This window comes from Dipodomys spectabilis, unplaced genomic scaffold (genome assembly GCF_019054845.1).
Source record: "Dipodomys spectabilis isolate Male_0828 unplaced genomic scaffold, ASM1905484v1 ptg000215l, whole genome shotgun sequence".
Lineage (NCBI taxonomy): Eukaryota > Metazoa > Chordata > Mammalia > Rodentia > Heteromyidae > Dipodomys > Dipodomys spectabilis.
The window spans coordinates 8958018-8983121 of NW_024870892.1; the positions used below are offsets into that span (position 1 = coordinate 8958018).

Consider the following 25104-nt stretch of genomic DNA (forward strand, 5'->3'; position numbering starts at 1 on the left):
AGCCAGCCCAGGCAGGAAAGTCCCTGAAACTCTTATCTCCAATAAACCACCAGAAAACCAGAAGTTTGAGCACTGTGGCTCAAGTGGTAGAGCTCTAGCCTTGAGCTGAAGAGCTGAGGGACTGTATCCAGAGTTCAAGCACCACAACTGATAAAATAAAATAAAATAAAGTGGTTCTGTGGTTCAAGTGGTAGAGCGCTTGCCTTGAGCTGAAGAGTTCAAGGACAGCGCTCAGGCCCATCAAACCCACAACCAACCAATCAACCTAAATAAGTAAATAATAAATTAATAAATACAGGCTGAGTGCTGTTGGCTCACACTTGTAATTCTAGCTACTCAGGAGGCTGAGATCCTAAGATCAGGGTTTGAAGCCAGCCCATGCAGTAAAAGTCTATGAGACTCTATCCTAAATTAACCACAAAAAGCCAGAAGTGGCTGAAGTGGTACAGCATTAGCCTTCAGCAAAAGAGCTCAAGGATAGGGTAAGGGCACCAAGTTCAAGCCCTAGTACAGGCATTAGAAAAAAAAAAAAGACAAAAATAAAAAACAAGCTGGGTGCCAGTGGCTCACTCCTGTAATCCTAGCTACTCAGAAGGCTGAGATCTGAGGATCACGATTCAAAGCCAGCCCGGGCAAGAATGGCCATGAGACTCTTATCTCCAATAAACCACTAGAAAACCAGAAGTGGCACTATGGCTCAAGCAATAGAACACTTACCTTGAGCTGAAGAGTGCAGGGACCGTACCCAAGCTCAGAGTTCAAGTCCCACAACCAACAAAAAAATAAAAAACAAAGACATCAACATTGAAAACCATTTTTAAAAAAACCAAAAACCTGATGACAAAATTGAAGACAAAGTAAAATAGAGAACACTGTGTCTACAAGTACAAAATCAAGGCTCAGTCTTCTCTAGACCTGTTCCTGAACAGCCCTATGGGAAGTAAAGGGAGGCTTTCTGGAGACAGATGCTAAAACTCAGAGAAGCAGAGAACCAAGAAAGGCCAAAGTTAGTTATGTAGGACTCTATAGGACTGAGGCCCACTGGGTTCTGAGACACATGTGGTGTGAAGGGGAACCATTAACTGCTATACAGTGAAAATGTGACAAATCTTCCTGGGGAAAATAAGAAAAAGGGTTTCACAAAAATATAGTTTAGGGCTGGGAAGGTGGCTCAGTGGTAGAGTGCTTGCCTCCCATGCATGAGGCCCTGTGTTCAATTCCTCAGCACCACATAAGAAGAAAAAGCCGGAAGTGGTGCTGTGGCTCTAGTGGTAGAGCGCTCACCTTGAGCTGAAGAACTCAGGGACAGCTCCCAGGCCCAGAGTTCAGGCCCCATGACCAGCGCAAAAAAAAAACTCTAGTGTCAGACACTGGTGGCTCACACTCGTAATCCTAGCTACTTAGGAGGCTGAGATCTGAGGTTCAAAGCCAACCTGGGCAGGAAAACCCGTGAGACTCTGATCTCCAATAAACAATCAGAAACTGGAAGTGGTGCTGTGGTTCAAGCGACAGAACTCTAGCCTTGAGCTGAAGAGCTCAGGGATAGGCCCATAGTTCAAGCTCCATGACTGGGGGAAAAAAAAAAAAAATCAATCTAGTTTCTAGTTTAGGGCTGGGAATGTGGCTTATGGTAGAGTGCTTGCCTAGCATTCATGAAGCACTGGGTTCGATTCCTCAGTACCACATAAACAGAAAAAGCCAGAAGTGTCACTGTGGCTCAAGTGGTAGCGTGCTAGCCTTGAGTACAGAGAGGCTCAGGTCTGGCCAAACAAAAAAAACCCAAAAATCTAGTTTAGACAACTCTGCTTTGTTGCTCATGAGGCAGAAGAAGGGAGGACACAGAGCCTAAGGAGTAAACAGAAGTGGCTTCACAGGCTCTGGAAGGCCTGGGTCTCATTCACTGTTGTCCAACACTCTGGGAAGCCCAATGAAGACAAAAGTCCTAGAGCATAAGCCCCTACAGAAAGTTCACCCAAGTTCAGTTGTTTATATAGATGTCACCGCCATGTAGCATAACTGCTGGCTGACAGTTTGATGTGAAGGAAATGATAACTGTCCCTAGGCATTCTGACTGCTGAGGGGTCTCAACACTCCATCCTCCCCAATATCAGTGTCCGTCTGACCTGGTCTGGTTCACCCCAAGGTCTGGGAGGGCCCCTCTCAGAAATTTTCTTATCTCCCTTAAGACAAACCCACCAAAGCAGGACACAATTCATGGTCGGCCTGCCTGGAATCTCCTGTCTGACAAGGAAGTCAAGAATGTGACACGTAGGTACTGTCCTGAGGTGCTATTTGTTCATTCCATTCTCAAGTTAATCTCTGCCAAATTAATCTAGGGTCCACTCATTCTCTCTAAACCCCTCTAGAATTCATTCTCTCTAGTATCCCTTTCCCTGAGAAGTTTCAGCTCTGGCCAGCTGGCTGTTCTGTAGCCTCTGAGTTGTGAATTAAGTCAAAAGAGCTTTTCTCCCATTTACTTAAAATTTAGGAAACTTCAGAGGATGAGGCTTACACAGCAAGCCACCAGAAGAGAAAATCAGGTGCAGCTTGATAGGAGACTGAGCTGTGACCATCCCAACAAAAGTGTTGCCTTATCATTCCAAAGCAGCTAGTAAGTAGCACAGTAGGGCAGATGGCATCCTCCTAGGACTGACACAAATCACCTGCTTATCTCTGCATATCCATGTAGAGGTATGGAAAGAAGAGGGAAAACCTCCATACCCTCCAGCATGATGCTCCATCTTTATTCCACAGGAAGTGTGAATGAAACCCTAATCACCACTGCGGTGAATGCTGGGATGTGGCTCAATGGTAGAAAATGTGCCTGCATGCTACAGGCTCTAACTTATCCCTTTGGGACTGGGAGGGGCAGTAGCTACAATAGCAATGACAACTGGGCATCTTATTTTTTGAAGGCTATAGACTATGACAGTAGACCATAAAGGGCCTGCACCAAGTATATGGCAAGCCCAATGCTGTTGGCCCTCCTAAAGAAACCAGACGGTACTGTATATGTGCCTCATCACTTCTGCTGATATTGTCCCTCTCTGACAAGGCCTCCAAGAGAGGCTGCACCAGGAACTGTCTGGATCACAACTCCACAAACGCCCAGATGCAAATGCCCTATACCACCCCAGGACTCACCGTATGGTCTCAATGATTTCATGAGCAGCATCATGATGTTTGTCCTGAAAAACAAAAAGGCAGCATAGTTGGTGATAAGGGTGAAAATCAAACAGTCTGCTCTTCCTAGGTCAGCTCTATTGGAGACATATAACCTTCTTTAACTTCTAACTGATACAGACTCTGAGCCAGACAACTACCAGCAGCACTGACTACCTTCCTACCCAACAGGAACAGAGAATATTCCTTCCCCAGAGGCTGAGCAGCCTGGAGCTACAGTAAACGGCAAGCAAGTCAATGAGTTTCTATGGCTTCGCTTCCCCAGTGTTTGAAATGGGAAACACCCATCAAAAGCAGAGGCCAGGCTGAGAATGTGGTTTAGTGGTGGTTGCCTACCATGAATAAAACCCTGGGTCTGATTCCTCAGGACCACATAAACAGAAAAAGCAGAAGTGCCCCTGTGGCTCAAGTGGTAGAGTGCTAGCCTTGAGTAAAAGAAGCTCAAAGACAATGCCCAAGCTCTAAGTTCAAGCCCAGGACTGGCAAAAAAAAAAAAAAAAAAAAGCATACATGCCTGGCTGCCCAAGCCCAGAACATTCCAGGCCTGAAACCAAGTTTCTTGCTCCTCCTTCCCCCTATCTCTCCCCTCAACCAGAGACCAAGTCAGGTGACCACAGAGACCAAGTATAACTACCAATTCCACATCATTGCACACATGTTCCCCAAGTCTTTACAAAAAAAAAAACAGGGGCTGGGAATGTGGTAGAGTGCTTGCCTAGCATGCATGAAGCCCTGGGTTCAATTCCTCAGTACCACATAACAGAAAAAGCTGGAAATGGTACGATGGCTCAAGTGGTAGAGTGCTAGCCTTGATCTAAAAAAGCTGGGAGAACAATTCCCAGAGTTCAAGACCTAGGACTGGCAAAATGAGAGGGGAGGGGAGGGAGGAGGAAGAGGAGGTGGAAGAGGAGAAAGAGAAGGAGAAAGAAAGAGGAAGAGGAAGAGAGAGAGAGAGAGAGAGAGAGAGAGAAAAGAAAGAGAAAGAGAAACCGGACACTGGTGGCTCACGCCTGTAAACTTGGCTACTCAGGAGGCTGAGATCTGAGGATCGTGGTTCAAAGCCAGCCTGGGAAGAAAAGATCGTGAGACTCTTATCTCCAATAAACCACCAGAAAACTGGAAGTGGAGTTGTGGCTCAAGTGGTAGAGTGCTCATCTTGAGCTGAAGAGCTGAGGGTCAGCACCCAGGCCCAGAGTTCAAACCTCACAACCAACCAAAACAAACAAACAAACAAACAAATAAATAAAAATAGAAGATCCAGGTACCAGAGGGTCATGCCTATAATGCCTATAATCCTAATTACTGAAGAGGCTGAGATCTCAAGATTGTGGAGTCAGCCAGAACTGGCAAGTTCACAAGATTCTAAGATAACCAGCAAAAAAGCAGAGTCATGAGTGGCTCAAGTGGTAGAGTATCATCTGAGCAAGCAAGCAAGCTGAGCAAGTACAAGGTCCCAAGTTCAAATCCCAGTAACATCAGAAAAAAAATCAGAAGAATAAAAAAAGGATGAGGAAAAAGAACAGAGGCCTCATGTTCCTCACCTCCCTGGCAGCCAAGGAGGATCAGGAAGTGCCAGTTCCATCTGAATCTCTGAAGCAGCTATTTATACTTCTCACCATTTTCCAAAGATGGGTTTCCACCACTGAACTTGCAAGGACAAGAACCACACATACCCATCAAGAGAGACACTACATGCACACATCAGTATCTGGATTCCTTGGAGTCCAGGAAGCAGTGAGATGAAGTATGCCACCAACCATCCTCAGCCCACCCACTTTTCCAGGCATTATAGGCCACTCACAGCTCATGTCTATTGCCACTCTCCATCAGCCTGGGCTCACTTGCTATGGCTGGATCTCCCTCTCATACCATTCCAACTCCCCACAAAGCTGTCCTCTTCCTATACCTCTCACCCTTCTACTCTGCCATAATGAGTTGATATGGACTTTTGTTGTCTGTCCAGTGCAGGAATGGGCTGCATAGAACAGTGAAAAGGCAGCCCATGCAAACTTTGAGATGAGCTCTGATCGTCCCTCACATGTCCTGTGTCTCTATACTTGTGAAAAGAGGACACAGTATCCTGGTACAACCTCACATTGTGCATGTGTGGAGATCACATATTATAGACATGAGGAGTAAGCACATCATTAAACATCACTTTATTTCATCCTTTCTGTCATCAACATGGCTACAGGAACAACCACACACAAAAAAACTCAGATCTAGTTTTGAGAGGGACTATTCCTTCTAGGGAACTCACAGTGTCTGTAGACCAGCCCTGTCCCCACTTCTGGACACTTAAGATATATGAGCAACCTGATACATGTTCAAGTCTGAGACTTGAAAGAACATAACTCTTAGCACAAAAGGACAAATAGCCTAATTTAACCTGAGACTGAGGGGAAGGTCTGGGGCCCATATCATGCCAGATGTTTACTCTAGGCCATCAGCAGTACAACTGACCAATTCATACTGAAAGACACTCTGTAACAGTGACTACTCTCAGCCCAGGCCACAGTTCTCACAGCTCTACAGCAGGGAGAATAGTGTCTGTCCCACAGAAACTGAAGACAAAGAAACATGTGGACTAAAGGGTCTTATAAAGTACCTAGCTGGGCACCAGTGGCTCACACCTGTAATCCTAGCTACTCAGAAGGCTGAGATCTAAGGATCCTTTGATCATGGTTCAAAGCCAGCCTGGGCCCTAAAGTCTGTGAGACTCTTATCTCCAATTAACCACCAGAAAACCGGAAATGGTACTGAGTTCAAAGTAATAGAGCGTTTGCCTTGAGCTGAAGAGCTCAGGGACAGTACCCAGGCCCAGAGTTCAAGCCCCATGACCAAAAAAAAGTACCTAGCAAGTTGGAAATATAGCTCAATAACGGAACGTTTGCCTACTATGCATGGAGCCTTGGGTTCCATCTCTAACACAGAGAATAGATAGACAGATAGATTCAGACAGACAGACAGACAGACAGACAGACAGACAGACAGACATGAAAGTTAAGTAAACCTGGCCACTAGCCAATCTGCGCAGAAAAGTTTGCAAGACCCCTTCTCAACCATGGCTGGGTACCATGGCATTAAGTCTTATGCTAAACTACCTGAAAAACTGGGATTAGAAGCATCACTGTAAGCCAGGCTGGTGGCTCATACCTATAAGCCTAGCTACTCAAGAGGCTGAGAATCTAAGGATCATGATTTGAAGCCAGCCCAAGTAGAAAAGTCTATGAGACTCTATCTCCAATTAATCACAGAAAAAGTAGGAAGTGGTGCTGTACCTCAAGTGGTAGAGCACCAGCCTTAAGCAAAAGCTTAAGGATAGAACCCAGGCCCACCAGAGTTCAAGGCTGCAGATGGGGATGGAAGGAGGAAGGGGGTGAGAAAAGATCACTGTTCTAAGCCAGCCCCGACAGAAAAGTCCACCAACCAAAGTCCATCTTCCATCTTAACCAAGGAAGTTCAGTACAGTGGTGTCCTGATATTCCAACTATATCAGAAAGCAGAAAAATAGGAGAATCTGGCCTGCACAGAAAGCAAGACCTTATCTCAAAAAATAACCAGTGCAAGCCACAGCTGGTAATTCATGCTTGTAATTCTAGCTACTCAGTAGGCTAAGTTATGAGGATCACAGAAGCCAGCCCAGGCATGTGAGATCTTTATTTCCACCAAAAAGCCAGGAGTGGAGGAGCTATAGATCAAATGGTAGAGTGTCAGCCTTGAGCAAAAAAGATGAACAGAGGTGAGGCCCTGAATTCAAGCCCTAGTACTGGCATGAAAAAGTGCTAGAATGGGGCTGGGAAGGTGGCTCAGTGGTAGAGCACTTGCCTTGCATGCATGAGGCCCTGGGTTCGATTCCTCAGCACCACATAAGCAAAAAGAAAAAAAAAAGCCGGAAGTGGCGCTGTGGCTCAAGTGGTAGAGCGCTAGCCTTGAGCTGAAGAGCTGAGGGACAGTGCCCAGGCCCAGAGTTCAGGCCCCATGACAGGACCCCCCCCCCCCCCAAAAAAAAGAAAAGTAAAGAAAAAGTGCTAGAAGCATAGTCCTGTAGTAAAACACTTGACTAGGAAGCATGAGGACCTAAATTCAAACTGCAATTCTACAAAAAAAAATAAGTACCAGGCTGCACATGCCTATAAAGCCAACTGGGGAACTGGAGGCAGGAGGATCTCAAGTTCCAGGGAAGTCTGGGCTATACTTTTTTTTTTTTTTTTTGGTAGGTCATGGGTCTTGAACTCTGGGCCTGGACTCTGTCCCTCAGCTCTTCAGCTCAAGGCTAGTGCTTTACCACTTTGAGCTGCGATCCTCAGATCTCAGCCTCCTGAGTAGCTAAGATAACAGGCTTGAGCCCACTGGCTCCCGGCTACACTTTTTCTTTTTAGCCTGGACTAAAAAGCTTTTTTTCGGGGGTGCTAGTCCTGGGGCTTGAAGTCAGGGCCTGGATGCTGTCCCAGAGCTTTTGTAAAAGTTCAAGGAAAATCCTCTACCACACTAACTGGAAATTAAAAAGTCTCACAGACTGTCCTGGCCTCTTGAGTAGCTAGAATTACAGGCATGAGCCACTAGAGCCCAGCTAAAAGCTTTTTTTTTGGCCAGTCCTTGGGCTTGACTCAGGGCCTGGGCACTGACCCTGAACTTCTTTTTGCTCAAGGCTAGCACACTACCACTTGAGCCACAGCACTACTTCTGGCTTTTTCTGTTTATGTGGTATTGAGGTATAGAACCCAGGGCTTCAGGCATGCTAAGCAATCACTCTACTACTAAACCACATTCCCAGCCTCTCACCTAAAAACTTTTTATTTGCAAGAGATAGAACTCAGGGCCTTGCACATGCTTTACCACTAAGCTATACCCCTTAAATTTTTGAGACAGGGTCTCACTACAGGCCTCAAATTTGAGATCCTACTTTCTCCAATTTGCAAGTGCAAGAATTACTTTATAGTGTATATCTTTCAATTTCACTAAGAATCAAGCTATAAATGACAACTGATTCCTATTATTAGGTCCACTGAAAGCCCTGAGATGTACAATCAACAATGCATTGAACCCTGGCTCAGCTGTGGCCTCATCTTACTTATCCCACAGGCCTCCAGGAGAACATCATACAGAAGCCTTCTAAAAAATGAACACTAAACAGTCTCAGGAATACTGAGTTTATCATCAGCCTGGATCTTCTTACAAAGGAAGAGCACCCACATCTATCATCCACAAGACACTGCATTCCAGTCTAGCCAGGAAGTCCAACTGTTGAATGACTAGCACATTCTGTGTCACTGATGTCAAAGAAGCAGCTTAGTTCTTTGTAGTTCTTCCATACAAAAATCTGTCCATGCCCTGGAGCCAGTGGCTCATACCTATAATCCCAGCTATTAAGGAGAATGAGATCTACCACTTAAGCCACAGCATCACTTCTGGCTTTTTCTGCTTATGTGGTGTTGAGGAATCATACCCAGGACCTCATGGATGCAAGGCAAGCACTCTACTTCCTGAGCCACCTTCCCAGCCCCGAAAAAAAAATCTTAAAAAAAAAAGGGGGGGAGCTGGGAAGGCGGCTCAGTGGTAGAGCACTTGCCTTGCATGCATGAGGCCCTGGGTTCAATTCCTCAGCACCACATAAGCAAAAAGAAAAAATCCGGAAGTGGTGCTGTGGCTCAAGTGGTAGAGTGCTAGCCTTGAGCTGAAGAGCTGAGGGACAGTGTCCAGGCCCAGAGTTCAGGCGTCACGACCGGACCCCCCCCCCCCCCAAAAAAAAATCTGTCCATGCTGGGCAGTAGGCAGGTAACAAGCCAGGCTTCACTGTCTCAATTCCTCTACCATGGAGATCACAAAAATTTTCCTTGGCAAATACAATAAGTCCTGATTTAAACCAGAGTTGTCTCCCATATTCCAAGACTCCAGTGGATGCCACAGCAAACAACTGTTTCATCTATACATACATATATACCTACCTAAGAATCAATTTAAATGTATAGGTCAGGAGTGGCTGCATGTGGGTGATACACTCTTGTACTGAAAACTGGGGGGGTCTGCTGTCCAGCTCAGGCAAAAGGAAGTAAGTAATAAGATCTTATCTTAAAAACACTCTCCAAGCCGGGCACTGGTGGCTCAGGCCTGTTATCCTAGCTACTCCAGGAGGCTGAGATCTGAGGATAGCAATTCAAAGCCAGCCCGGGCAGGAACATCCGTGAGACTCCTATCGCCAATAAACCAATAGAAAACCGGAAGTGGCACTGTGGCTAAAGTGGTGAAGTGCTTGCTTGAGCTGAAGAGCACAGGGACAGCGCCCAGGCCCAGAGTTCAAGCCCCACGACCGACAAAAAAAAAAAATCTCCAGGGCTTGGTAGCTCATGCTTATAATACTAGCTACTCAGGAGCTAAGATCTGAAGATCAAGGTAAAAAGCCAGCTTAGGCAGGAAAGTCCCTGCCAATGAGACTTATTTCCAATAAACCAGCAAAAAGCCAAAAGTGAAGCCAGGTGTCAGTTGCTCAGGCCTGTAATCCTGGCAACTTAGGAGACTGAGATCTGAGAATCATGGTTCAAAGCCAGCCTGGGCAAGGAAGTCTGTGAAACTTATCTCCAATTAACCACCAAAAAGCCAGAAGTGGAGCTGTGGCTCAAGTGGGAGTACTAGCCTTGATTTTGGGGGTGGGGGGGGTGGGGGGGGGGGAGCAGGAGATAGAGGAAGCTCAAGAACAAAATTCAGGCCCTGATTTCAAACCCCAGGACAGGCACAGGCACACAGGCACACACACAAGCTGGAAGTGGAGCTGTGGTTCAAGTGTTAGAGGACCAGACACAAACAAAAAGCTAAGGGACAGTACCTAGGCCCTGAGTTCAAGCCCCAGGATCAACACAAAAACAAAACGAAAATCCCACAAAGGGAGTTGGCATAAATCAAGTGGCAGACTACATGCCTAGCAAATGTAAGGTTCTAGGTTCAGTACTGATATTCTACCAAAATAAAAAATATTTAGCCAGGTGCTAATTTTTTTTTTTTTGGTTGGTCATGGGGCTTTTGAACTCAGAACCTAGGCACTATCCCTAAGCTCCTTCTGCTCACGTCTAGTGCTCTACCACTTTTGAGCCACAGCTCATGCTTTTTCTGCCTGAGCTGGCCTTGAAATGATCGGTCCTCAGATCTTAGCCACATAAGTTGCTAGGATTTTAAGTATGAGCCACCAATGTCCAGCTAAGAAGGCAAAAATCTGAGAGTCACGGTGACAGCCAGGGCATGATTCTTCTCTAAATACACAGCAAAATAGAAACATGGCTCAAGTGGTAGAACACCAGCTATAATTGAAAATGTTGAGTAAGGGCTGGGAATGTGGCCTAGTGGTGGAGTGCTGCCTAGCATGCATGAAGTCCTGGGTTTGGCTCCTCAGTACCACATAAACAGAAAAAGCCTGTAATCCTAGCTATTCAGGATTAACCACCAATTAGCCACCAGAAGTGCACTGTGGCTCAAGTTGTAGAGTGCTCACCTTGAGCTGAAGAGCTGAGGGACAGCACCCAGGCTCAGAGTTCAAGCCTCACAACAAACAAGAGGGGGGGGGGGAGGGGGAGGGAGGGAGGGAAGGAAGGAAGGAAGGAAGGAAGGAAGGAAGGAAGGAAGGAAGGAAGGAAGGAAGGAAGGAAGGAAGGAAGGGAAAGGGAAAGGAAAGGATTCCTCAGGAAGGTGGCTGAGTCAAGATCTCAAGACTTGCCCACATTTGTGATTCATCTGGCTCTATCACAGACACAGCTTTGAGAAAACACACCCAGGCAGTGGGTCACTGGGAAAGAAAATTCACTTGGGCTACTGTCCTGCTCAGTGACAGCTATCAGAACCAAACCACAGCTAAAGACACACTGCCAGCCAGACCCATCAACAATACTAGCTCACCCTCCCAACCCACACACACTTCCTGTGTGATCAGGAAAAACCCAAATCAGGAATGCTGCAGAATCCTAGCCTAGAGTCCTTAGCCAAGTGATCAGGAAGAAGTTTATATTCCCAGCCCAACCCTGGCTGATGTGAGGGGGGGGGGAAAAAGGAGGGAGGGGAGGGAGTAGCCTACGAAGATCACCTAAATACTTAATTCCAGGTGAAAAAGAGAAGGGAGAAAACCAAAGTTGGGTGCCTTTCAGAGAATCCAGTAAGGGGTCCAGATGAGACTGAAGCCAAAGGCTGATAGGAAAGGCAGGCACTGCCTCATGTGAGGTACAAAGCAGCCTCTACTCCAGGTGTTCAACACCCAGCACTTGCAAGGCTGCTCCTGTAGCATCCCACATGGTTCTGCACAGTATACTATGAAGGAGGAGAGGAAGGTGACCCCCTAAAAAAAGAGTCCACACCGAACCGTGGCAAACGACATGCATCAAGAAAGACTGAGGGGGTTGGGAATGTGGCTTAGTAGTAGAGTACATGTATGAAGCCCTGGGTTTGATCCCTCAGTACCACATAAACAAAAAAAGCCAGAAGTGGCGCTGTGGCTCAAGTGGTAGAGTTTGCCCTGAGCACAGGCACAGGGAGGCTTAAGGACATTGCCCAGGCCCTGAGTTCAAGCCCCAGGACCAGCAAAAAAAAAAGAAAGAAAGAAAAGAAAAGAAAGCTGAGGCTAGCCGGGCTCATGCCTGTAATCCTAGCTACTCAGAAGGCTGAGATCTGAGGATCATGGTTCAAAGCCAGCCCAGACAGGAAAGTCTGTGAGACTCTTATCTCCAATAAACCAATAGAAAACCGGAAGTGGCGCTGTGGCTCAAGCAGTAGAGCACTCACCTTGAGCTGAAGACTACAGGGACAGCGCCCAAGCCCAGAGTTCAAGCCCCACAACGGACAAAAAAAAAGAAAGAAAGCTGAGGCTGGGAATGTGACTTAGTGGTAGAGTGCTTGCTTGGCATGCATGAAGCCCTGGGTTTGATTTCTCAGTACCACATACACAGAAAAAGCCAGAAATGGCACTGTGGCTTAAGTGATAGAGTGCTAAGCAAAAGAAGCTCAGGGACATTGCCCAGGTCCTGAGTTCAAGCCCAATGATTGCCTGGGGGGGGGGGGGGGGGGGGGGGACGAGCATGTGTTGAATGTAAAATGCCCAAAATTTAAGTCTACTTGGATTGTATGCATACTGCCAACATGTGCACACATGTACATTGAATAAATTTACTCCCTAACTTTGTGTGGATGTGTATGTACTGGAGGAACTGGGCTTGAACTCAGGACCTAGGTGCTGTCCACTTGTGCTCTACCACTTGAGCCACAACTCTACCTCCACCATTTTCTGGTGATTAATCTAAGTCTTTCTTTGCTTCAAACTGTGATCCTCAGATCTCAGCCCCTAGAGTAGCTAGTATTATATGCATGAGCTACCAGTGCTCAGCTCTCCACAACTTTATTGTTAGAGGGTGTGTGTGTGTGTGGTTTTCTTCTTTTTGTCAGTCATGGTCCTTGAACTCTGGGCCTAGGGTGTGTGTGTGTGTGTGTGTGTGTGTGTGTGTGTGTGTGTGTGTGTGTGTGTGTGTGTGTGTGTGTGTGTGTGTGTGTGTGTGTGTGTGTGTGTGTGTGTGTGTGTGTGTGTTGTTTTCTGTTTTCTTCTTTTTGTCAGTCATGGTCCTTGAACTCTGGGCCTAGGTGCTGTGTGTGTGTGTGTGTGTGTGTGTGTGTGTGTGTGTGTGTGTGTGTGTGTGTGTGTGTGTGTGTGTGTGTGTGTGTGTGTGTGTGTGTGTTGTTTTCTGTTTTCTTCTTTTTGTCAGTCATGGTCCTTGAACTCTGGGCCTAGGTGCTGTCCCTGAACTCTTCAGCTCAAGGCAAATGCTCTACCACTTGAGCCACAGCACCACTTCTGGTTTTCTGGTGGTTTATCAGAGATAAACCTCAGATCTCAGCCTCCTGGTAGCTAGGATTACAGGCATGAGCCACCAGCACTTAGCCAGGTTTTTTGTTGTTTTGTTTTTTAACTGTTATTATAAAGATGATATACAAAGGGGTTAACATTACCTATGCCAGATAATAAGTACCTTACTTTTTGGACAATGTAACCCCTTTCTTCTCTCTCCCATCCCTGCCTACAAATTTTATAGTTCATTTTCAATATAGTATCTACTTACTTACACCATACTTACTCTTTTTTCTTTCTTTCTTTCTTTTTTTTTCATGTCGGTCATGGGGCTTAAACTCTGGGCCTGGGTGTTATCCCTCAGCTCTTCAGCTCAAGCTCTACCACTTGAGCCACTTTCTCATGGACTCTCCTGCCCAGGCTAGCTTTGAACTGGGATCCTCAGATTTCAACCTTCTGAATAGCTAGGATGACAGGCTTGAGCCACATGTTTTTGTGTGTGCTGGAACTTGGAACTCCAGGCCTTCCATTCTTGCTCCCTTTTTTTTTTTGGTCAGTCCTGGGGCTTGAACTCTGGGCTTGGGCGCTGTCCCTCAGCTCTTCAGCTCAAGGCTAGCACTCTACTACTTGAGCCACAGGGCTACTTCTGGTTTTCTAGTGGTTTACTGGAGATCAGAGTCTCATGCACTTTCTTGCCTAGGGCTGGCTTTGAACTGCGATCCTCGGATCTCAGGCTCCTGAGTAGCTAGGATTACAGGTGTGAGCCACTGGCACCCGGCTCTTGCTCTGCTTTTTTGCTCAAGGCTGGCACTCTATAAAAGCCACATCTCTATTACCAATTTTTGTTGATTAATTGGAGATAAAAGTCCTGGATGAAGTGGTGCTGGGGCTCAAGTGGTAGAAAGCTTGCCTTGAGCTGAAGCGATGAGGGACAATGCCCAGGCTGAGTTCAAGTCCCACGGCCAACCAAAAAAAAAAAAAAGAATCTTACTTAGACAGCTAGGAATATGGCTTAGTGATAGAGTGCTTGCCTCATATGCACAAAGCCGTGAGTTTGATTCCTCAGTACCACATACACATACAAAGCCGGAATTGGCACTGTGTCTCAAGTGGTAGATTGCTAGTCTTGAGCAAAAGAAGGTCAAGGATAGTGCCCTGGCCCAGAGTTCAAGTATCAGGACTGGCAAAAAAAAAAAAAAAAAAGTCAGGCTGGGAAGGTGGCTCAATGGTAGAGTGCTTGCCTTGCATGCATAAGGCCCTGGGTGTGATTCCTCAGCACCACATAGGCAGAAAAAGTCAGAAGTGGCGCTGTGGTTCAAATGGTAGAGCACTCACCTTGAGCTGAAGAACTCAGGGCAGTGCCCAGGTCCAGAGTTCAAGTAGCACAACTGATGAGAGACAGAGAGAGACAGAGAGAGAGAGAGAGAGAGAGAGAGAGAGAGAGAGAGAGAGAAACTTACCTTCTTAATTAACTAGAAAATCTAGAAGTAGAGGTGTGGCTCAAGTCATAGAATGCCAGGCTTAAGGGGAAAAGTTAAAGAAGCTTTGAGTTCAAGCCTCAGTCCAAGAACCAAAAAAGAAGAAAAAGAAGTAGTCTTAGACTTTCTTGGATTTCTCTGCACAGGCTGGCTTCAAACCATGATTCTGATCTCAGTCTACTGAGTAGCTATGATTACAGGTGTGTGAGCCACTGGCACCTGGCAAGAGAACACTTTTTTTTTTTGGTCCTGGGCTTGAACTCAGGACCTGGGAGCTATCACTAAGCTTTTTTTGCTCAAGACTAGCACTCTACCACTTGAACCACAGCTCCACTTCCAGCTTTTTTGCTAGTTAATTGGAGATAAGACTTTCATAGACTTTCCTGCCCAGCTCACTTTGAGCTCACCCCTTTTGTAACAGATTATGGACATAAGCCTCCAGTACCAGGCAAGAAAAACACTTTTAAATTTGACTGAGAAATCTATATAGGGCCCTTGGGACTGGCCTAGCACAAGGCAGCTCACTGACACCAAAACTGGCCCACACATCAGGAAACCCTGCTTCCTAGCTGGCCTTCTTCCTGTAGGAAGGAAGGTGGTTATAGAATGGGGATTCAGTTATCCATAGAACAAGAGCTCCAGGGCAGGGCTGAGACCAAAGACAAATGAAATCTTCAGCTGTTTCTATAGCAATTTCCCACATATGCCAACGGTAGGGCCTCAGACAAAAGTCTCCTCCTGAATGGGCGGGGCCAAACAATTTGGGCTTGGAAGTCTTAAGGAAAAGCTGAAGCCACCTACCCAGGCTACTATCAAGTGACAGGAGGACACATGACACAATGACAAACCCCCATTGCTCTTAGAACTCTTCTTGCCCTCACTGTAAAAAATGGTTCCTTGTCATAGACCACTCTGTGACAGAGGGATTGATTTTCCCTTCTAGAAGAACATAGTCAAGAACCTTGGCTCAAAGGCTCCCCCCCCCTACACACTCGACTCCCTGAGGCTCCCTGAACCTACAAAAATTCCACCTGGGGCACTGGCTTGCCCTCAAGTGACCCATCTCAGAATGAAATCCCTCACTGGTGGCTTACTACAAATGACCTAGTCTGTCCACACACTGGATTACTATGAACAAATAGGTAGAGGAACCTTCAGGACATTTATTCAATGAGAGAGCCAAACACAAAAGGCACCACAGTGAGCTGGGCACCCATGGCTCACACCTATAATCTTAGCCATTCAGAAGGCTGAGACCTGAGGATCACATTTCAAAACCAGCCTCAGCAGGAAAAATCCCTAAGACTCTTATCTCCAATTAGAAAGTAGAGCTGTGGCTCAAGTGGAAGAGTGCTAGCCTTGAGCAAAGAAGCTCAGGGACAATGCTCAGGTCCTGAACTCATCTCCAGGACTGGCACCCAAAAAAAAAAAGCCCCACATTGTGGGGTGCCTCCATTGACAGAAAATGTACAAAACAGAAGAATCCACAGACAGGAAGTGGATTTGTAGGTTGAAGAGGGGCTGCTCACCGGGACAGCGTTTCTTTTCAGCAAAATAGTGTTCTAAACCTATAGAGATATAATGGCTGTACCATCTGTAAAAATACTGAATTTGCCAGGCATTAATCATTCATGCATGTAATCAATCCTATTTAGGAGGCTGAGATCCAGATGATCATGGTTCCAAACCACCTGAGGCAGAAAATCTTTAAGACTCCATCTCCCAAATAATAAGCAAAAAACTGGGCTGAAGGTATAGCTCAAGTAGTAAAGTGCCAGCTGGGTAAACAAGCTGTACAAGAACAGGCTCTGAGTTCAAATGCGAATAAGAGGGAACCACTGACCTGTATGAACACTTTTAAGGGTAAATTTTATGATATGTGAGTTTATGTCTCAAACTTGTTCTGGTTGTTGTTTTGTGGTGCTGAGGCAAAACCCAGGGTTTCATACATGCCAGGCAAATGTGCTATCACTAAGCTACAAGTTGTTATTTAAGGTTATTTTATAATTTTTCAGAATAAAAAGGTTACCCTGAAAAGGGAGAGGAAAAAAAAGGGCCCAGGACTATAGTCCCTACTCTAGCTAACCAGGTTCTAACTAACCAATCCTTTGTTCACCATCTTACCCACTCCCAACCTCCTCTCCAGAAAAATTGTTCAGCTACAGACCATGAGTGGCCCCCAGTGTCAGGAGAGGGGCAGAGTTACTAAATTGTAATTATCTCTCTTCTGCCTACACATGTGAGACTGCCTGCCCATTTCAGCCCCATACCCACACAGGCCATACACCCATATGTGTGTCTGAATCAGGCCTACTGAAATTACTAATGCTCAGGCAACGTAAAAACCTATACAGAGCAAGCCAAAGTTTTGGTGAAAGCCTGTCTAACCTGAGTTCCTGAGAACCCCAGGAAATAAATATAACAGACATCCATCTAAACTCAAGGACACTGGGCAGCCCATGCCCTTGAAATTCAGACAATAATGGACATTATTTTTCTCAGTCTCTGGTCCTGTTCTACACAGTAGCGTCACCTGTGCCTTTCAGGGTGTTGAGCAACATCCCTGTTCTCCCCATCCACCTCCACCACCACCCCACAAGATTCCCAGATTTCCCTTGAGGGCAAAAGTCCCAATAGAATGACTGGCTTAACCTTTCCATAGCAGAGAAGCAGAACTGATCACTTCTGCATGGGCCCCCAGCCTAGAGGGTTGCCATCCTGTTGGTGAGGGGCCTTCCTTCCTCACCTGGGACTGAGTTCCATGAAAACGAGGGGAACACAGCAGGATCTCTCTATTATTTCCTATGACTGTGCTTGCGTGAATCTCCAATTACCCCATAATAAAAAGGTTAACCTGAAAAAAAGACAAGAACTTTCAGCAAGAGGCCAAAGCGAAAGGGGGAGGGGTGAAACTCTGCAGTTCAACTCACCAACTCCCTACATCTCCCCAGTTCCTGGCTTGTCTCCCTCCCACTTATGCTATATCTGTCTGGAACAGAGTAAGCAGTGAATCTGAATTTGTGAGACCAGAACACTAAAACTACAGCTCATGATGCCAAATATGGAATCCCAGTCTTTGTCTTTTATCCCTTCTCTTTGGAGAGCAAGTCATCCGCCCACACAAGGCAATCTAAAGGTTAATCTGCCTCCCCCTACCCTTGTGTTCAGGAACTAGGCAGGACACTCATCCTCCAGGGTCAGCATCAGAAAATACCTTCTGAGTCAATGAGAAGACTGAGGATGGCTCACTCCACCCCTCACCACTACTCACCAACTTACTCAGCAGCCCTCATCAGAGGGGCACTCAGCCAAGAGGAGGCTGACTCCAACACCACCCACAGCCTCATGAGTCACCAATGAGAAGGCCAACCTCGGTTTTTCCCCTAAGCTGCCCACCAGGCAAGCCACTACAAATGGCACTTGTACCTTTCCTATCAGAAGGGTCATCTTGCATTAGAAATGCTGCTGTGGACTGCCTATGTAGGAGATTACCCAGAACCTGATTCAATTCAATAATCTCACTTTGTCAGATGTGCAAACCCAGTCCTAAAGCTGGACATTCCCAAGTGAAGACAGCTGTGGCCATGTGACCTTTTCTCCTCCTACAGAAGATCCTTCCAAGAAGCCACCCATACCACTCCCACAACCAAAATGGCACTAACACACTGCTGACCTTTCTGTGCACAAAGGACCTACCTTCACTTTACAAGGTTTAGAGATTAAGAATGCAGTCTTACAGTCTTCCAGCTCTGGGCAATTCCAGAACTATTAACAAGTACACACTCACAGGAATTGCTGGGACACTCCAAGAATCCAAATTTCTCAAGTAGTCTAATTCATGCCATGGTCATGGGGTTACCATTCTCATGGCAACCTTCTTACAAGGTACTGCCCCTCATTTCTCCTGCAGAATCCCCTCCATTCATAGAAACTGTGGAAGGAGGTAGAAGAGGGCACTGTAGAGCTATAAAAAGCTGCTGCATGCCAGGCGCTGATGGCTCAGGCCTGTAGTCCTAGCTACTCAGGAGGCTGAGATCTGAGGACCATAGTTCAAAGCTAGCCCAGGCAGGAAAGTTCATGAGAGTCTTCTCTCCAATTAACCACCAGAAAACCAGAAGTGGTGCTGTGGCTCAAGTAGTAGAGCACTCACCTTGAGCTGAAGAGCTGAGGGATAGTACCCAGGCCCAGAGTTCAAGCCCTACAACTGACAAAAAAAAAACTTTTGCACCTCACTCATGCTTAGGAAGTAGGGAATTTCTATGTTCCATCTCACCCCTCCCCATGACAACTACAGCTGGACAGAGCCCACAAGACATCAGAAGTATATTAGGGCCAGCACTCTGGCTCCTGCCAAATGAGGTCCCAGCCAGGGAGGGAAAGGCACTGGTGCATTGGTGATCTTTCCCGCCTGACATTGGAAAGCCAAAGCCAGCTAGGTTCAACTGAAACCTTCATGAAAGACAGGACCTAGCCACTGCCACTGCATTAGCCTTCATCTTCATCCTTAGAGTAAAGAGCAGGGGCAACAAATTAACTCTCTCCTTGACATTCAAAGATGGCAATTTTAAGATGCCAGCTCCTAGGAGTCTTCAGGGTCAATGGAACTCATTTCACATAAAACTAAACTCGAAGGTCTATAGGTCTATACAGCTTTATGCTTATCATGAAAAACTGGAAAAGAGCCCAGAGTCCAGTGACTAGCAGGTGAATGAATGGATCAACAAACCATGATCACACACATGACCATGGTTTTTGAACTCAGCAATAACAGAATATTACGGCAAGCCTGGTACTGGTGGCTCACATCCATAATCCTAGCTACACAGAAGGCTGAGTTTTGAAAATCAAGAGTTCAAAGACAGGCTAAGAAAGCCAAATCTAAAAGACTCTTCTCTCTTCTCTTGGTGTGGATCAAGTGGTGGAGCTCCAGCCATGAACAAAAAAGCTGAGTGAGGCCCTGAGTTCAAGCCCCAGTATCACTATCACAAACACACACACACACACACACACACACACACAAAGCACACACACACAAGCACGCACGCACACCAGCCCCAGTACCTGTGGCTCAGGCCTGTAATCCTAGCTACTTAGGGAGCTAAAATTCAGAGGATCACAGTTTGAAATAAGCTGGGTAGGAAAACTGGAGAGGGGCTGGGAAGTTGGCTCAGTAGTAGTGCTTGCCTTGCATGCACAAGGCCCTGAGTTCAATTCCTCAGCACCACATAAGCAGAAAAGGCCAAAAGTGACGTGTGGCTCAAGTGGTAGAGCACTAGCCTGAACTGAAGAGCTCAGGGACAGTGCCCAGGCCTAGAGTTCAGGCCCCACAATTGACAACAAGAAAAAAGAAAAATTGGAGATACTCAACTTGGAAAATAACCAGCAAAAAGCTGTAGCTCAGATGGCATAGCTCTAATTGAGCAAGCCAACACACCAGCCTGGACCCCCAGGCAATTACAACAACAAAACAAACAAAAAACTCTAGACGTGACTATGAGACTCAAAACAATGCAAGGCTACACCCTGATTCAATTCCTCTGACTTTCTAAAACAAGGTTAAATTAAGGGCATTAAGACTGAGAGTTGAAAGACAGGTGACAGAGGGGAGAGGGAGTCTGAGGGTGGCTGGATTTGTTCTGCAACTTGACTGTGGTTATAAGACCCCAGTACCTGTCAACCCTCCCCCCCCCAAAAGAGTTTGTTAATGGGAAGAGCACGAAATCAAAATTAACTCTGTTATCTTTCGGGCCTAATAGAATGAGTGGTGGGAGGAGTTAAAAGTTTCCCAGGTTTGAGAATGGAACCCGGTGGGAGTTTCCACCCGGGCAGGATGCATGAGCAGCCCAACAGGAAAAGCCAGAGTACCAGTCTCCACCTCACCCAAGACCCGGCAGCCTCATTTCCACAAGCCAAGCCAAAGAGCAGAAGAGGGTACCAATGTGGGGACCCTATCCACTAGGTCCCGGGCAAAACTGCACCCTACCTCAGTGTTAGCCCACAGGCACCCACCAAAACTGCTTACTTTGACTTCGACCCAAAATACATATACCCCCACGCCCCAGCCCCCCCCCCTACTTCCCAAAACCCCCAGAAGGGACGCCTTTGTATACTTTCCATTCTCCCTGACATCTTGCAAGGGTCACTGGGATGACAAGAACGACGTTCCTGACTTCCCAAAGTCATTCCAGTCCTGTCTACCAACATGATAGGGACAACATTCTCGACTTCTCAGGGTCACTCTGTCCCTGGCCCCCAAGACTCCAGAGGCAGAAATCCTTCATTGAGAATCATCAACCGGGAAAGGGGAAGGGGGATGGGGGGGGGGGAACACAAGGAACAGCGTGTCCTCAAAAGCTGGCACAAAAAGCTGACAGCGCCAGGGACACCCAGACCTGCGCCAGGGACACCCAGGCCAGCAAGCCGCAGGCTCCTAGGGAAAGCCCGGACCCGCGCCGGCCCGCGCCCGCCCGCCCGCCCCCGGGGATAACCAGGGCAACAGCAGCCGCCCGGCGCGGGCCAGCGCGCGCGCGCGCGCGGAGGGAACACCCGGGTCCTCAAACACCATTCTAAGACTCCGTCGCCCAAGTCCCTCGCGCCTCAGAGGACGACCTCCCCGGGCGGCACTCACGTAGACCGGCAGCGGCCAGGGGTAGACGGCGGGCTCGGCCCCCACGGGCGACTTGAGTCTCAGCTCCAGCTTTTCCCCCATGTCAGCGCGCGCGGCCGCCGCACCATGCTAGTCCGGCGGTGGGGGGAGGGGCGGGGCCGCCGGCGGGAGGGCGGGCAAAAGAGGAGGGTGGAGGGAGGGGCGGGAGGCCAAGGGGAGGGGGCCCGGCTTGGGCTTCGGCCGCTGTCGCCGCCGCCGCCGCCGCCGCGCTCCCGTCCGGCCCCCGGCTCCCTCTTTGTAGTCACAGGCCCGGGATGTCTAGCACCGCCGCCATCTTGAGCTGGCGTGAGGTGAGCACAATGAGCCAGGGGCTGGGCGGAACCACTTTCCGCGGGGATGCGGGGGAGTCCCGGCGTGAGGAGGCGGTACGCAACCGTATCTCCGCGTCGCGGCGTGCGCGCCACCCCTCCGCTGCCACGCCCCCCGTAGACTCTCCCGACTTATACGTATCTACGCAAGCACGTACACACGTGAGCAAGCTCCCGCTCACGTCCTCGGCTGCCCTTGCACGCCCCCAGCAGCCGGAAATGAGAACCCGGGGAAACCCTACCGACCCACAGGACTCGGAAAGTTGCGAGTTCAAATCCAACCGATGTACAGCTAACAAAACCATAAATCCCTGAGTGTAAGGTCCTTCTCCAGATTAGACATAATACTCATTCATAATAATACTGCTTGGGCTGGGAAGGTGGCTCAGTGGTAGAGCGCTTGCCTTGCATGCATGAGGCCCTGGGTTCGATTCCTCAGCACCACATAAGAAAAAAGCCGGAAGTGGCGCTGTGGCTCAAGTGGTAGAGCGCTAGCCTTGAGCTGAAGAGCTGAGGGACAGCACCCAGGCCCAGAGTTCAGACCCCACGACCGGACCCAAAAAATAAATAAATAAATAAATAATACTGCTTATAGAGCATCTCTACGCACCAGCTATTGGACACACAGTTATGGCCCAGCAAATAGATTGTCCTTCCCATAAAGAGCTTTCTGTTTTATGTATTTATATATTTTGCAGTTCTGAGATGAAACCCAGGGTCTCTCCCGGCTCTACCAGTAAGCCCCACTCCCAGTTCCAGTTTCCTTTCATTTTAAGGGGAATCTTCCATTTGCTTGTTTGCTGATCATGAGGCTTAAGTTCTGGGCCTGGGCACTCTCCCAGAGTTTCTTTTTGTTCAAGGTGAACACTCGTCCAGTTAAGCTACAGCACCATTTCTGCCCTTTTTTTTGGGGGGGGGGGGGGGAGGGTTGGTCATGGGGCTTGAACTCTGGGCCTGGGCGCTGTCCCTACCCTCTTCAACTCAAGCCACAGCTCCACTTCCGGTTTTCTAGTGGTTTATTGGAGATGAGAGTCTCCCGGACTTTCCTGCCCAGGCTGGCTTCCAACTACGATCCTCAGATCTCAGTCTCCTGAATTGCTATGATTACTAGCTTAAATCACCACCAGGCCTCTTCCTTTCATTTTAGGTGGAATAGTCGAGATAATTGTCACAACACGAATGATTTAAAGCCAGGTGCAGGTGGCTCACACCTGTAATACTAGCTACTCAAGAGGCTGAGAGCTGAGGATCACAGTTCAAAGCCAGCCCAAGGAGCAAAGTCCATGAGACTCTTATCTCCAATAAACCACCAGAAAACCAGAAGTAGCACTGTGGCTCAAGTGGTAGGGCACTCACCTGACCTAAAGAGCTGAGGGACAGTGCCCAGGCCCAGAGTTCAAGTCCAGTCTGACAAAAAAAAAAAAAAAAGGAATGGTTAAAAAATATATATCAGTGTCATCAATGTCCCCAGAGTAGGGCATTATCAAATTGCATCTCAAAGCAAGGTCTTGAAACTGAGAGCTTGGGACCAAGGATTAGCTTAGATGTCTGAATGTATTTTTATTAAATTAACATTTAAATCACTGGGATTGGAGTAAATTGATGAGCAGTTAACTCAAAACCATAGGGGAATCAGGCGCTAGCTACTCTGAAAGCTGACATCTGAAGATCTCAGTTGAAGTCAGCAAGAGTCCTTGAGACTCTTTATCTCCAATTAACCACCAGAAAACCAGAAATGGAGCTGAGACTCAAAGTGGTAGAGCTCTAGCTCTAGCTCTAGCTCTAGCTCTGAGCAAAAAAAAGCTCAAGGACAGTGCCTAGTCTCTGAGTTCAAGCCCCATGACAGACCAAAAACAAATAAAGGAGGCTCCAGTGGCTCAAGCCTATAATCTTAGTTACTCAGGAGGTTGAGATCTGAGGACCACAGTTTAAGGCCAGTTTGGGAAGGAAAGTCCTTAAGATGAGACTCATCTCCAGTTAACCAGCAAAAAGCCAGAAGTGGAACTGTGTCTTACGTGGTAGTGTACTAGCTTTGAGAAAAAACTAAGGGACAGGGGCTGGGAAGGTAGCTTAGTGGTAGAGTGCAAAAGGCCCTGGGTTCAATTCCTCAGCACCACATTAGCAGAAAAAGCCAAAAGTGATGCTGTGGCTCAAGTGGTAGAGCGCTAGCCTTGAGCTGAAGTGCTGAGGGACAGTACCCAGGTCCAGAGTTCAGGCCCCACAATCAACAAAAAATCCTAAGGGACAGTGCCCAACCCAAACCCCAGGACAGGTACACACGTGCACGTGCATGTGCGCTTGCGCACACGAGGAGCCAAATGTTAATGGCTCATACCTGTAATTCTAGGTACTCAGAAAGCTGAGATCCTCACATCTCACCAGCCCTGACAGGAAAATCCTTGAGGTGAGACTCTTGTTTCCAGAAAAAAGCAAGAACTAGAGTGAATCAAGTGATAGAGCACCAACCCAGAGCAAAAGCGCTAAAGGACAATACCCAAACCCTGAGTTCAAATCCCAGTACTGGCTAGCACACAAAAACTAAAACACAGGAGGGCCCTTGTTTTATAGTAGGATCCTGCCCTGGGTCCTCTACAGACAAGGCTAAAAATAAAGATGGATTCTAGCTACTCAGGAGGCTGAGATCTGAGGATCACAGTTCAAAGCCAGCCAAGGCAGGAAAGTACATGAGACTCTGTAAGCGCTTGGACAGGTAAAACTCTCTCTCTCTCTCTCTCTCTCTCTCCTCCCCTCTCCCTCCCCCTCCCCCTTTCCCTTCCAACTGAAGGTAAAAATATGAATGAGTTTAAGTTTAAACTCCTCTGCGAGACCCTCCTGCTACCTAGATAGTGAACATGACCAAGTGCTCTCTCTGGAGGTAGGAAGTGAGGTAGATGGCAGTCCAGGTAGGTCTGGGTGGAGAAAGGGAGGGGCCAGCTGTAAGGCAGTAATTCCCCCGGCAGGGAGGAACTCAGGTCTGGACGGAGCTGAGGACCAAAGGTGGGCATAATGCTTACAACTCTATCTTTTTGGTTGGTCGTGGGGCTTGAACTCTGGGCCTGGGTGCTGTCCCTCAGCTCTTTAGCTCAAGGCTAGAGCTCTACCACTTGAGCCATAGCACCACTTCCAGTTTTTCTGGTGGTTTATTGGAGATTAGAGTCTCACTGACTTTGCTGCTGGGGCTGGCATTAAACTGCGATCCTCAGATCTCAGCCTCCCAAGTAGCTAGGATTATAGGTGTGAGCTACCAGTGCCCGGCTGCTTACAATTCTTATCTCCAAAATAAAAAAATCAGGATGGATTCACTTGCTGTAAAGTCAACGAAACTCAAACTATTACCTGATCTTACCAAAAATTAGAAGAGGTAACAGTCAATTTTACCCTCCCCCCAATTCCAAATGGAGAGAAACAAAAGTGGTTATGAAGTGCCCTCCCTCAATCAATACAGGAAAAAGTTGACTGTACAAACATATGTTAATTTTTCTATAGTTCTGTTTCTCCTCTGCAAAGGGAAGTAACTTTTGTTCTTATGTTGGCTTGACTGAGCTCTGTTCTGGAGTTTCTTTTGCTCAAGACTAGACCTCTACCACCTGAGCCACAGCTCCACTGTGGCTTTTCTGGTAGTTTAGTAGAGATAAGAGTCTCATGGACTTTCCT

General features: G+C 47.4%; 1 protein-coding gene across 2 annotated transcripts in view; it reads right to left on the bottom strand.

Moving 5' to 3' along the window:
* Dot1l (DOT1 like histone lysine methyltransferase) overlaps positions 1 to 21440 on the bottom strand; it is a 62656-nt gene extending 41216 nt beyond the window's left edge. Inside the window, exons 1-2 of one of the 2 annotated variants that reach the window (XM_042697299.1) lie at positions 21104 to 21440; positions 3145 to 3188 (exon numbers count right to left, since the gene is read on the bottom strand). In XM_042697299.1, coding sequence (XP_042553233.1) covers positions 3145 to 3188; positions 21104 to 21184 — 125 coding nt within the window. In that variant the 5' untranslated portion in view covers positions 21185 to 21440. The remainder of the gene's footprint in view (positions 1 to 3144; positions 3189 to 21103) is intronic. The other variant, XM_042697300.1, reaches the window with a different exon arrangement.
* Positions 21441 to 25104: the final 3664 nt, after the last annotated feature.